This window comes from Musca autumnalis, unplaced genomic scaffold (assembly GCF_047663935.1).
Source record: "Musca autumnalis isolate F117 unplaced genomic scaffold, ASM4766393v1 scaffold_3, whole genome shotgun sequence".
In the NCBI taxonomy this organism is placed as follows: domain Eukaryota; kingdom Metazoa; phylum Arthropoda; class Insecta; order Diptera; family Muscidae; genus Musca; species Musca autumnalis.
The window spans coordinates 52,798,358-52,811,879 of record NW_027411866.1 but is presented as its reverse complement, the minus strand read 5'-3'; the positions used below and the strand labels follow the sequence as shown (position 1 = coordinate 52,811,879).

The window sequence follows — 13,522 nt, the reverse complement described above, 5'->3', positions numbered from 1 at the left end:
TCTTTTGATTCTTATTTAGAACTCAAGAATCGATCTTTCGATCTTTTGATTTTATTTGGAACTCAAAAATCGATTTTCGATTCTTATGTAGGAATCAAAAATCGACCTTTCGATCCTTTGATTCTTACTTAGAACTCACTTGGATAAAAGAATCGTTCGATCGAGATGACTCCTTAGTCCCGGTCCACACTAGAGTGATTTCATTGAAAAAATTGCATTAAATTATGCTTCTCTACATTGACTTCCATAGTAGAGTAAAATCATAAAATTGCTGTAGTGGGGAATTCTATTTAGGAACGCCTAATTTCATGAAATCTTTTAAAGAAATTCACGCTAGTGTGGACCGGGACTTATGCTTGGTTTACATTTACGAAATCCACTCGATTTCAACTGTCAAAGCCATAGGTTAAACGTCAAATGAAATCCAGATGAGATTTCATTTGACGTTTGAGCTATGGAATTGACTGTTGAAATCAAGTGGATTTCGTAAATGTAAACTTAGCATTAGTTGAAAATGTGAACGTTTAAAGCTGAAAGCACATACAACGTTTGAGTAAAGTTTTGCGTTGGGCGTTGACAAAAAACAACAACAACAGGGCTACGCGGACATCAAAGTCCGGCGTTGATGTGTTTGCCGGCATATATTTCAAATGAATTTGAATTTTTCGGCATCATGCCCAACAGTGTAAAAACGGCCAAAACGACACAAAACTTTATTCAAACGTTGTATGTGTTTCCAGCTTAAAAGCTGTTTGGCCGTTTTTACACTGTTGGGCATGATGCCGAAAAATTCAAATTCATTTGAAATATATACCGACAAACAGATAAACGCTGGACTTTGGTGTCGTCGTCGCCCTGTTGTTGTTGTTTTTTTCTCGACGCCCAACGCAAAACTTTAATCAAACGTTGTATCTGTTTTCAGCTTTAGTGTGCAATGCTTCGCGTTTAACACTGCAACAAATAATATAGTATTGTTGTCTTGCTCTTACCAATGAAATCTGTATATTTCATGTGCGTGGTACATCAAAAAGTCAAAACAGAATTGACCTTTCGATTCCCTCTGCAAGAATCGAAGAATCATAATAGAAAATCGATCTTTCGATTCCCTATGAAGTCAAAACTCGATTCCGATTTTTAGATTCTTCAAATCAATGAATCGAGGAATCGATTACTCGAAAATCGACTTGCGTATCTCTACAGCTGACAGTTTATACCCTCGAAAAGCTATGTGTAACCAGCAAAGATTAACCCACTGGATCTATTAAACCCAGTGGGTTAACCTTCAATAGTTTAACCGGGGTAGAAAAATGGTAACCTTCAGTAAGTCCCAAATAAAGGACACATGAACATAGTTGCTAATATTGGTACATACAGCAATAGTTGCATTTTTAGGAGCAAAAAGCGGTGTTGTATATAAAAAAATATTTCGATTTAACATTTGATTTAAAACAAATCCAAGTTTTGAGTTGATTTAATTTTGTATGGTAAATCAGGGTGGATTTGGGTGGATTAAGCACATAAATCGAAATAATGCCCTTAATCATCGTATAAGGGTATAGTCTAAACGGGCTATTATGTTGTCATTTGCATAGAATAACTTTGTTCATTTTCTTTTAATAGCAAAAGAGAGAAGTTCTCTCTTCTCTCGGAAAACTGTGAAAATTGCTCTCACGTAACAAGTTCTGCACAAAAGTAAAGAAACGGAAAAATAGTAGATCTGGCAGCAAAGTCAAAAAACAAACATGGTTGTTAAAAAAAACAAACAAAATAAATTTCACTGTTTTTTATTTTTTTATTTCACTGGATTACATTTTTATTATTTTCTTTCTTTTTATTTTGCTTTGACAAAGCGCGTAGTTTTCTTTTTTCCTTTTGCCTTAATTGTCAAATTAACGCAGTTTGACAGATTTTCCACTTTTTACACAACTAAATTTGTCGAGAAGAAAGTAGTAAAAGAGAAAGCCAAAATGGCAGTTTTACTACTAAAACTGGTAAAACTTGAAGAAACTTTAAAAGGAACAAAGCTAATATCTGTCAAATAAATTAAGTAGATCCCAAAACATCTGTTTTAAATGCAAATGTAATAAGCATTTAAAACAAACATTTGGGACAATAACCTATGTCTAATTTACATTAGCAACTTTTTCGTCATTTAGAGCCGTTTCGTCATTTATTTGCTAAAACAGGCAACATTTTGCGTCATTTACCATACAAAAATAAATGACGATAGCTACGTCATTTATTCTAAACAACGCACGAAAACACCATACTATTATACGCAACCCTGCTTTTTCGTCATAAACTACTAAAAAATGCAACTGTTTTATGATGTCTTTGTTTGTTTGTGTGTGTTGTAGAAAAACAAAAATACTCAAAGGATGACAAAAGTGAAAATAAATGGTTAAACAACTTGCAAAAATTATGTTTTTTGTTTTTGGAATTAATTTAAGTTATTTGATACACATTTGTGTTGAAATTCCTATTTTTCTGAATACCCAGCAAACCAAATGTCTGATGTCCGACACGTCTGAACAATTTCGGAAGCAAAGTCGTTCAGATTTCGTTCCGATTTCTAAACGATTTTTCGGAGAGGAAATAGTTCAGATTTTGTATCGATTTCGTTCCGATTTCGGAACGAATGTCGGAAAGAAATTTCCTTTCCGAATTTCCCAAGGATTTTCTTCAGATTTCGTTACGAAATCGGACCGATGTCGATCCGACATTTCGTTCCGAAATTATGTCAACCACTTCATACAACTTTCGTTAAGATATCGTTACGATTTCGGATCAGTAGTGGGATTCTGTAACATTTTTTTCTACCGAACCGATATTGATAATTAGCGAAAATTTTCGGTTGAATTACCGAAAGTGCTATTCTGTAACTCAATGTTATCGATACAAAAATTTTATCGACGAATATCGGTAGAATGACGGAATTTTAAAGAAGATGGACGTCATTTAAAAATGAAAAGCGTATACGAAGTATATAAATTATTCTAATTTTTAAACGTTTCTTGTTATTTTAAGGAGAAATGGGAAAAATCACACTTTAAACGAAATAATGCTCATTCAAAGTTAACATAATGCAAATTTCTAATGACATTATTTAAATGACTATTGTATATAAAAAATGATTATGTTTCAAATTAAATGTAGAAAAATTCTTCTTTCTTTTAATGTTGATGCTAATCAAAACCACCAATACATTTTTATATGGGTAGCAGCTGTTACGGAATATAACCTTAAAAATATTTTGTTCGTACTGAAAATAGTCATTATTTTCTCAGAGATTTTTCCCGCAATTCTGGAGGTTTCCAAATGACCCCCAATTTCATCCATTATTTTATAAAATGTATCCATTTCCAATTTGTCATAAGCTTCCTACAACTTAGATTGAAAGGATACTCCATTTGTCGCAGAATTTTATTTTTTTATGCGTAAAGAAATGTATCTCAGCTTACCATTTTATTTGCCATGAAAAATATTCCAAAATCATTTCTTAAAAATTGATTTTCATTGATTTTTTTGTTTAAAATATGAAAATTCTTTTATGTCGGTAGACTTAACGACTCCTTTTTTTTCGTCGGTAACCGACCGATGATTTTCGATAATTACCGACATAAAAATCGGTAGAATTTGTATACAGAATAGCACTTACCGACAAATATCGCTAACTATCGACATTTGTCGTTAATTCCATCGGTAGAGAGTTACAGAATCCCACTACAGATATCGGACGTATCGTCCGAGTTTTGTTCTGATTTCGTTACGATGTCGGTACGATTGGTTTGCTGGGTAAATATATTGTGTGCGTGTGTTTGTGTTATTGTATATGTGTGTATGTGCGATTGTGTGCGTAAGCAAATGACGCAAAAAAACAGATGTAAATGCACTTCATTTGATTCTAGGATTTCGTAAAACGAAATCATTTAATGTGCATATGTAAATTGGACTCTAATTTATTTGACCGATATTCAACGAAATTGACAACTTAAAACAAACAAAAACATCCAACGTTTCAGTAAAGTTGGGCGTCGTTTCTGGGTATGTACGATAAAGCCTTAAAGGCGAGAACACAATGTATTTTTGTTGTTTATTTTTCCGCCTCTCTTCAAAGCGCAAATATGAAATTGTACTGTTTTCAATAGGACAGGCCACAACGAAGCGAGGCTTCAGGCCAGAAAGTTGAAAATTGTTGAACTTTTGAATTCTTCGCCTGGCTTCGTTTTTGGCATTTCGTTTCGACATTCAATTTTATATAAACCCGTGTTCAATCTGAAAAATAGAATTTGTCTGTAATTTTTATGTTCGGTGCTAATTATTTACGAACAATTCATATTAAAATATTTAATTTTATTTGATATATGATATATTTTAGACTGACTGAATGCAATCCGAAGAGTACGTTTAAATTCAATACAAAACACTACATCAAAAGCTGTGATTTGGATCGAAAATGGAGTGCATCCTAGCTGTGTGCTGTGGAAACAAAATAGAGTGCATCCTAGCTGCGCGCTATCTTGTAAAATTCATAAGTCCCGGGCCACACTAGAGTAATTTTATTGAAATTTTGACATGAAATTATGCGTCTATAGATCGAGTTCCATAGAAGAGTAAAATCATAAAATTGCTGTAGTGGGGAATTCAACCTAAGAACACCTAATTTCATGAAATTTTTTAATTTAATTCACTCTAGTGTGGACCGGGACTAAGTGAATTCATAGGAAATGATGTACTCCAACGGCACTTGTACTGTACACTTGTAGTGATTCAACCGCACCCCCGGATGCAAACTTTTTGCTGGGATGTTGTGAAATCATAACTCCAATTTCACAACTTCAATTTTTTTTCTGGGTCTAAGATATACCCAGCAAAAAGTTTGCAGTACAAGTGCTGTTGGAGTACATCTTTTTCTATGAATTCACTTATGAATTTTACAAGGGAGTGCGCAGCTAGGATGCACTCAATTTTGCTCCCACAGTACACAGCTAGAATTGGGCGGCACAGTTATCTGGAGGTTATATCAAAGCATGGACCTGTATACACTTTTTGATGGAGAAGATGTTTTACCAACGAGAACCTCCAGTGTCAAAATTCAACAAATATTGTCCTCAAAATATCGAACATTGAGGGGCAATGCCAAAACATTGACCAATGTCCACAATTTTTGGTGGAACATTTTTGTTAATTTGGTAGAAAGTGTGGCTTAAATCCTCAAAATACCAAAAATTGTTATATGGAGCCTATACCAAAATATTAGTCGATATTATTGCAAGTTATTAATTTCGTGCCGTTGGATCAGTGATTTCGACCACTGTCCGCCGCATTAAAATCGTTGGCTAAATAAATTGCATGGTACAAATACACAGGTAGCCGCATCGGCAATTGTTGGCAACATAAGATGTCAAAATTTGACATCAATTCAATGCAATTGACACATTATAGCTCTGTTCCTTTACGTGCAAGAATCTTCAAGTTTTACCACTTTTTACTCGAAAGGCGTTCCTTTACTTTAGACACCGTACAATTCATATGGGAGCAGTTTACAACTTTTACTACTTTTGCCGGTTTTGCTATTTTCAAAAGTAAAGGAACAGACCATATGTTACCATCAGCTGGCATGATAATGCTACCTGTATTATTGTACCATGATAAATTGGATCTAAACAAAATCGTCGATGCATCTACCTTGATTATTGCACGATCGAGTATCATATGGAAGGATCAACACAGTTCACAACAAACAATCAACGTGTTAGTGCGATTGCTTTTTTTTCTAATATACAATTTAACCGCCAAAATTGCCTTTTTAAGAAGAAATTTATACTATTGTTGGCAGAAAATGGTAAAATTTAATTACTTATTCAGATCTTTAAAAACGGACGGACCCTACTCATAAACAAGACCGATAAAGACCCCCACAGTACTCTGTTTACCTGTCCATAGGTGAAAGTTCGGAAAGTGAATGATCAAAAGCCTATACTTACTAACTGGAGATTTTAGAGTGATTCTGGACCGTAAATTAAATTTTGGTGATCATATATCTTACGTATCATGGTGATCATGTATCTTATTCAAGAGCTTTGCAACAGTACATATGTATATTATTACCTTCCAATTAGATAAAATCGATGGTGCTTTATGAACTTTGAAGCTCATTAGTGCGATTTAACTCATTTATGAGTTACCGACAAAAATTGTTAAAATTAAAATGCAAAACTATGAATGAAAGGTTCAAATAAAAGTTGACAGGACTCTTGCTATCGGTAGAACTTTACGACTACTTTTTATTCGTCGTTAACTTGCCGAAAAATAGTAGTGTTAATTACCGAATTTTTAAGCATTTTAATCTTACCGATATTTGTCAGTAACTCCAAAAATGAGTTAGAGAACTACATATCTCTGGAACCACAACAATTTATAAGAAAATTTTCTCCTTAAGATCAGATTAGGAGCGACCTAGCGATTTCTTGTCTTGAACTCAATTGTTTTACATACTGAACATACTGAGAAGTCAACATATTTCGAGAGATATGGGCCCTTGAAGTGTAACAAAAACAAAGCGCCAAATTTTTCGAGAAATTGGTTTAAGACTATTGTGCTTCCGGATTTCTGGCCCAAAATACAATTACTGCCTCTATTTCCTAGCTTCGCAAACGTCAAATTGTAAAGAAATACAAGTCTCCGTAAGTATGTCTTCGTTGTCCTTTATAATTTGATTCTTTAGTCCTGTAATTTCGCATATCTTCAAAACAATTTATACACAATCTTTCAAATCTATTGGGAAGATTTGGATGATGAATGTTCCAAAAATCGACAAAAATTGACATATTATCCTCTCTGAAAGTAATGGGACAGTTTCTATTATGTAGGCGGTTTAGTGATTGCAAATTTGTTGCATATCACATCATCATAATACATCACTTTCTTTACAGTATTCAAATTCATTATGTTTCCAATGTTTGACGTTTTAATGTTTTCCAGGTGTTCCTGAATAGAACTGTTTAGTACTAAATATATAATCGTGTTATAAAGAAGTATGTAGAATCTAACTAATCTTCATGTTTCATAAAAGTTTTATACGTATGCATATTTATTTTTCCTCAGATTAACTTGGGAAAATATACCCTGATAGATGAGAGGAAGAAGTAAACTGAAGGAAATGATTCGCTATGATTCCGGCAAATATTAAACGAGAAATTCCAGAATTTGTCCATCATTATTTGGCATTTGTCGATTGTTTTGTTGATGCCCAAAGACAGAAAACGTTTTGGGTTTTTACGAAAAATTTAAAGTTCTTCGAATTTTATCGAAAAACACTGGTGGCCAGTATAAATCTCACTAACACGTGCCTAAAAAATGTCAAAGATCAATTGATGGATTTCAAAGGACCCAAATGCCGATCATATGATGAAAACAGCGTTTTAAATTCATCTAATATTTGTATTGGGAAATATATTTTCCACACTTTAAATGCACTAAAAGTCTATGTCATCATCAAGTGCTGGGATAAATGTGTGGTAATACAGCGTTTACCCAATTTTGGTGGATATACTATAATTGGTGAATATGAAAATCTGCATAGCTTTCGAATAGCACATGGACCCGTTAAGTACTCCTCAATGTTAGAACTGGAATTTACTAGCGGATCTATATTAAAATGTGATTTTGAAAAAGAAGAAATAGACGAGAATGATTTTGAAAATCAACGTTCAGAATTAAAACAGTTATTGGATCGCATTCGTAGTTCTAAATCGGAGTTGAAACTACACGAAAACATAACCGCTCAATCATTCGATCGTTTACAAGATAGATTAACCTATGGTCTTTCATATGTGCGAAGTTTGAAATTGGAAGAGAAGCAAATGTTGGCACGTTGTGGTGATATATGGAAAAAACTTACCCCCCAAAACGATCTGGTAATCGGTATACCATTAGTAAATCAATGTTCAGCGCCAAATCTTACTATTCTTCATAACATACAACCCCTTTTGGATATTGGATCGCAGAGTGAGGAATCATCAGTATCCATTAAATATCGTTTGTATCAACTTAAAATACCATTTTATGATTTGGATAGCATCGAAACATTTCTTCAATCTGAGGATGAGCAAATTCAATTGAACACTTGGAGTTCAAGCCGGAAATGCCAGCTACTTCCAGAGTCATTTGGTATACTTGTAATGAAATTTAAAGTTTATGATGTAATCAATCTTAAACAGTGCCCAATACTGCTCCATTACGATGTATCAAAGGATTATCATTCAACTATAACCAGTACACCTTTACAAATATATTTAGGAACTTTGGATTTCCATGATATTCTATACAATCAACATACCAACTATGAATTGAACTTTAAAGCAAATACATTACATCAAGACTTTTTAGCCACAGCCATGTCTTCACTTGAGATTAATCTAAAAATAACTTTCCAATATCATAGCGATTTGGATATTTTCGAAAGATGTTTAGAAGAGAAATTTCAATATGAAAAATTGCCAGTTATAACAGAGAATATCTTACACCATACAACATTTTATAACCACACACAAAATTCTCAGTGGTATGGTTATTTGTGTTTACGCTCTAAGGAAACGGAAGAGGATGAAAATGATTACTCCATAACATTTTGGAGATTTTATGTTCCTACAGTTGAAAATGCCGTAGTTTTTATGAAACTGCTTCTGAATGACTTAGTTATGCTAAAATGTAATATTATCTCAATAAAAAGTGTTGCAAAATGTTCCGCTGAAACACAGCATGTTGGAGAATTCGAAAATGCATTAAGGGAAGAGCTTAAAAACTATATGCAACTGTATAAGGAAAAAAAATGTGATGCAAATTTTGAAGAAAAATCAAAATTGTTTGTTGAATTTTATAAAACCCAATTGAATTCAGATAAAATATTTCAACATATAAAAATGGAAAAAGAAAACACTTAAATAAACATATGACTAAAAATATCAAAACATTGTAGTCCATACGATATTTTTAAAGTTTTCAAGGATCAAAATATGCCAAATTTGACTTAACCGTTTTACATGTTTAATAGCAAGTACAGAATATACAAATTGGTCTGTTCCAGAACTGCAAGAATCTACAAATATTTAGTATTTTTCCGATAAAATAAAGGAAAACTTGTTATCGTAGTAAAAAATAGTAGTTTTTGCAGGTTCTGGAACAGGCATAATGTTATCGTACTAAAAATTAGTAGATTCTTGCAGGTTCTGAAATAGAGCATATGTATATAATTGGTCTGTTCCAGTACTGCAAGAATCTACTAATTTTTACTATTTTCTTCGATAACATAAAGGAAAAAATGTTATCGTAGTAAAAATTAGTAGCTTCTTGCAGGTTCTGGAACAGAGCAATTATGTGCCTGTACCGGTTCTCAAAACTCTTGAAATTTATAAAGGAAAAAGTGGAATGCAACTTTTGATATTTTTGGATGGGAAGTTAGTAATCTCCAGCTCTTCGAATATCCTATTAGAGCAGATTCGTCTAAAAATATGATACGTATAGTATTATATGCCTGTTCCAGAATCTGCAAGATTCTACAATTTTTTACTACGAAGACAATTTTTCCACAAATGATTTACTACACTTACCAATTGTTAATTTGTACTCAAGCCAAGTATGATCATTGTCCAGACATGATTTAACCACGGTACGTCCTTACGTGCGACAAACTTTTAAGAATCGGAATCATTTTCAAATTCATTTAATTTGATACGATACATGGCCCAATGGTCCTCCGCATGGTACAATTACAAAGGTAGATGCCTCAGCCCAGCTGATCGAATCTAAAACGTCAAAAAACTAGGAATTCGCCATGAAAAATCAAAACAAAAAACCATATTGCTTGGTTTACATTACGAAATCCACTCGTTTTCAACTGTCAATTCCTTTGCGTATACGTCAAATGAAAACTCATTCGAAATCCATTGGATTTCATTTGACGTTTCAGCAAAGGAATTGACAGTTGAAATCGAGTGGATTTCGTAAATGTAAACAAAGCATATGATTCGGTTAGTAAGAGATAGCATGTCTACAGTTTATAGACAAACACAAGCGATAAAAATAGACAACAAGAGATCATTTGGCGAAAATTTTGACAGTTTACATTACAAAAAAAAAAAGTTGCTTTGTTGTAGCAATTCGCCGGGGGCGACAAACTTTTAAGAATCGGAATCATTTTCAAATTCATTTAATTTGATACGATACATGGCCCAATGGTCCTCCGCATGGTACAATTACAAAGGTAGATGCCTCAGCCCAGCTGATCGAATCTAAAACGTCAAAAAACTAGGAATTCGCCATGAAAAATCAAAACAAAAAACCATATTGCTTGGTTTACATTACGAAATCCACTCGTTTTCAACTGTCAATTCCTTTGCGTATACGTCAAATGAAAACTCATTCGAAATCCATTGGATTTCATTTGACGTTTCAGCAAAGGAATTGACAGTTGAAATCGAGTGGATTTCGTAAATGTAAACAAAGCATATGATTCGGTTAGTAAGAGATAGCATGTCTACAGTTTATAGACAAACACAAGCGATAAAAATAGACAACAAGAGATCATTTGGCGAAAATTTTGACAGTTTACATTACAAAAAAAAAAAGTTGCTTTGTTGTAGCAATTCGCCGGGGGAAGTCCATACTTCCCGAGATATGGGTCTTGACATTTCGGGAAAGTCCTACTTTATCACCAGTACTTTATTTATTGGCACCTCTCGGATCGAGCTGAAATCTTCACCACAGCTAGTCCTTGGGACCCTGATCACAACGATATATATCTTTTCCGGGGGAAGTACATACTTCCCGAGATATGGGTCTTGACATTTTACTATTTTTACTTGGGCAATATGGGTATCATTTTAAATCTCGTGGTGAGTACTTTTCTTTGCTATTACGACTTTTGCTTCAGATTACAACAATATATATGTAGTTTCTCCAAAATTATAAGTTTTCTTTAAGTAGCCGGCCTTCGGCCGGGATTTAAAACGCCTAAACGAGACTTGTTCCTTGTTTTACACGAATAAGCCTTATATTTTATTTATTGTGGGATATTTGCAATGGCTTGCATTTTATAACATCTTTAGACTGCATTTAAATTCAATCCAAAACACTACTTCAAAGGCTGTGATTTGGATCGAAAATGGAGTGCATCCGTGATGTGTGCCGTGGAAGCAAAATGGAGTGCATCCTAGCTGCGCGCTCTCTTGTAAAATTCATTGGTGAATTTATAGGAAAGATGTACTCCAGCGGCAATTGTTCTAGTGATTTAACTGCATCCGCGGATGCAAACTTTTTGCTGGGTAAGCACGCAGCTTGTCTCTAGTTCTACACGGTAGTTGTTGTTGCTTAAATAAAGTAACTGCGTAATAAAAACTTTACGTTACAATTCAAATTTTTAAATTAACGGAAGTTTAACTAAATTAACCTTAACCTATCAGTTACATTCGTAACAATTGGCCTGTTCCCGTACTTTATAAAATTGTAAAAGTCGTAAACGATTTTCTTATAAATTTTGTGTACGGGAACGCAAAATGTGTAAAAGTGGTAAAAATTGTAAAAACTTTTTAGTTCTGGAACAGAGCTAATATCAATTTTTTCTTTATGTTATCGAAAAAATAGTAAAATTTTTTAGATTCTTGCAGTACTTCGCGAAGTAAAACAGTACATTTCTATATTGTCGTATATTTTTAACGACAAATTAAAATTGTAAAAACTTGTTTTGAAAATTCATGTTCGATCAGCTGCACATATGCATGCACATTGTGATATGTTTGAAATCAACAAAAAATTAAGCTGTGTTCCAGAACTAAAAAGTTTTTACAATTTTTACGACTTTTACACATTTTACTCGAAAAAGCGTTCCCGTACACAAAAAAGTTGTAAAATGTTCACTTCTCTTTAAACAAAAATGGCGCTGAATGTCGCTCTCTTTAAAAACTTTTTACACGACAAATTTGGGCGAGTAAAAAAATAGTAACATCGTTGCCGGCGTCTGATTGGCTGATACGCCGACTTTGACATTTGTTCCAGTTTTTTTGACGTATTTTCCATTTTTCCGTTCCCGAACTATTTCAAAAAACTTGTGTGTGAGAACAATTTTTTTGCACTTTTCTCTTTTACGAGTTTTACCATTAAAAAGTACGGGAACGAAGCTTTAGTAGCTTTGTTCCAGAACTAAAAAGTTTTTACAATTTTTACACATTTTACCCGAAAACCCGTTCTCGTACACAAAAAAGTTGTAAAATGTTCACTTCTCTTTAAACAAAAATGGCGCTGAATGACGTTCTCTTTAAAAACTTTTTACTCGACAAATTTGAGCGTGTAAAAAATAGTAACATGGAAGCCGGCGTCTGATTGGCAGATGCGCCGACTTTGACATTTGTCCAGCTTTTTTTTTTTTTTTTTGACGTTTTTTACATTTTTGCGTTCCCGAACTTTTTGAAAAAACTTTTGTTTTTACGAGTTTTACTATTAAAAAAGTACGGAAACGAAGCTAGTGTAAATAAGGGGATGTATTTCAGGATTTCGTGAAATCTAGTGGATTTCGGAGCATAATACCACAATTACATTTTTTGAATTGTCGACTTCACTGGCACTAGATTTTTCATGCCAGCAAAATTTTGAGCTGGCTGCCAATGATATGTCGAAAATGAAAAAAGAGTTGCCGAGACTATTTTTTAATCCATGTACATTTTTGTTTCTTTTAAGAATGCAAAGATTTAATGCATATTTTCAAAAAGATTAGGATTTTTTTTTTTTTTTTAGGAAACACAAATAATACGTCTTGGTAGCTGCAATATATCAGTGGTTTTTCATGCAAGTACCTATAGGTTGATAAATAATTTCCCCTCTGGGATTATACAATATTGAAAAGGCGGCAATACCAGATTCATTATGTTTATGATTGAAAACAATCTTTTTAAAACGAAATAAAATAAAAAGTAATAAAATATGTTGTGAATTGTGTTTTAAATCTGAAATATAATGCACTTTTGTGTGTTAATGCGGCTTAAAATAATTTTGAAATTGAACTTGCACTGGCATGTGTAAACACACAAGAAAACTGCATGCCAGTCGAACACTTTTTCGGCATTTTCGAGTATAATACATGTACTCAATTGGCACCAATTTACTGGCTTGTGTAACGGAAGTGTTAGGAAAAAAGTAACAGATTTTTTTTAATTTTTGAGCGGAACTTAATACTGCAATTATAGCGAAACATGTAAACTTGGTACGGTAAAAATGCGTCAAAAGAAGTAAGGGATATTAAGGACGATTCGATATGCTTTTCTAATTGCTTACAAAAATATGATAAACTAAGGACCCTTATTATATGTTTTCTTTTACTATTGGATGGATTTGAAAAATCAAAGAAACCAATTCGGAGGTATTAAAAGAAAAGTTTGACAAAATAAAATTTAATGATCACTTTTCGCTTTAAGTTAACCGGAGCGCTATAAATCTGTTCGGGGTTAGGTTTAAAAGTTGTAAAAAGTGA

General features: G+C 33.3%; 1 protein-coding gene across 3 annotated transcripts in view; it reads left to right on the top strand.

Moving 5' to 3' along the window:
• LOC141398949 (uncharacterized) overlaps positions 1 to 8,972 on the top strand; it is a 42,484-nt gene extending 33,512 nt beyond the window's left edge. The window contains exons 1-4 of one of the 3 annotated variants that reach the window (XM_073976785.1): positions 5,719 to 5,845; positions 6,443 to 6,686; positions 6,985 to 7,037; positions 7,108 to 8,972. In XM_073976785.1, the coding sequence (XP_073832886.1) occupies positions 7,173 to 8,945 (1,773 nt within the window). In that variant the 5' untranslated portion in view covers positions 5,719 to 5,845; positions 6,443 to 6,686; positions 6,985 to 7,037; positions 7,108 to 7,172 and the 3' untranslated portion in view covers positions 8,946 to 8,972. Of the gene's footprint in view, positions 1 to 5,706; positions 5,846 to 6,442; positions 6,687 to 6,984; positions 7,038 to 7,107 lie in introns of those variants that run through there. The other 2 variants (XM_073976784.1, XM_073976786.1) reach the window with 2 other exon arrangements.
• Positions 8,973 to 13,522: the final 4,550 nt, after the last annotated feature.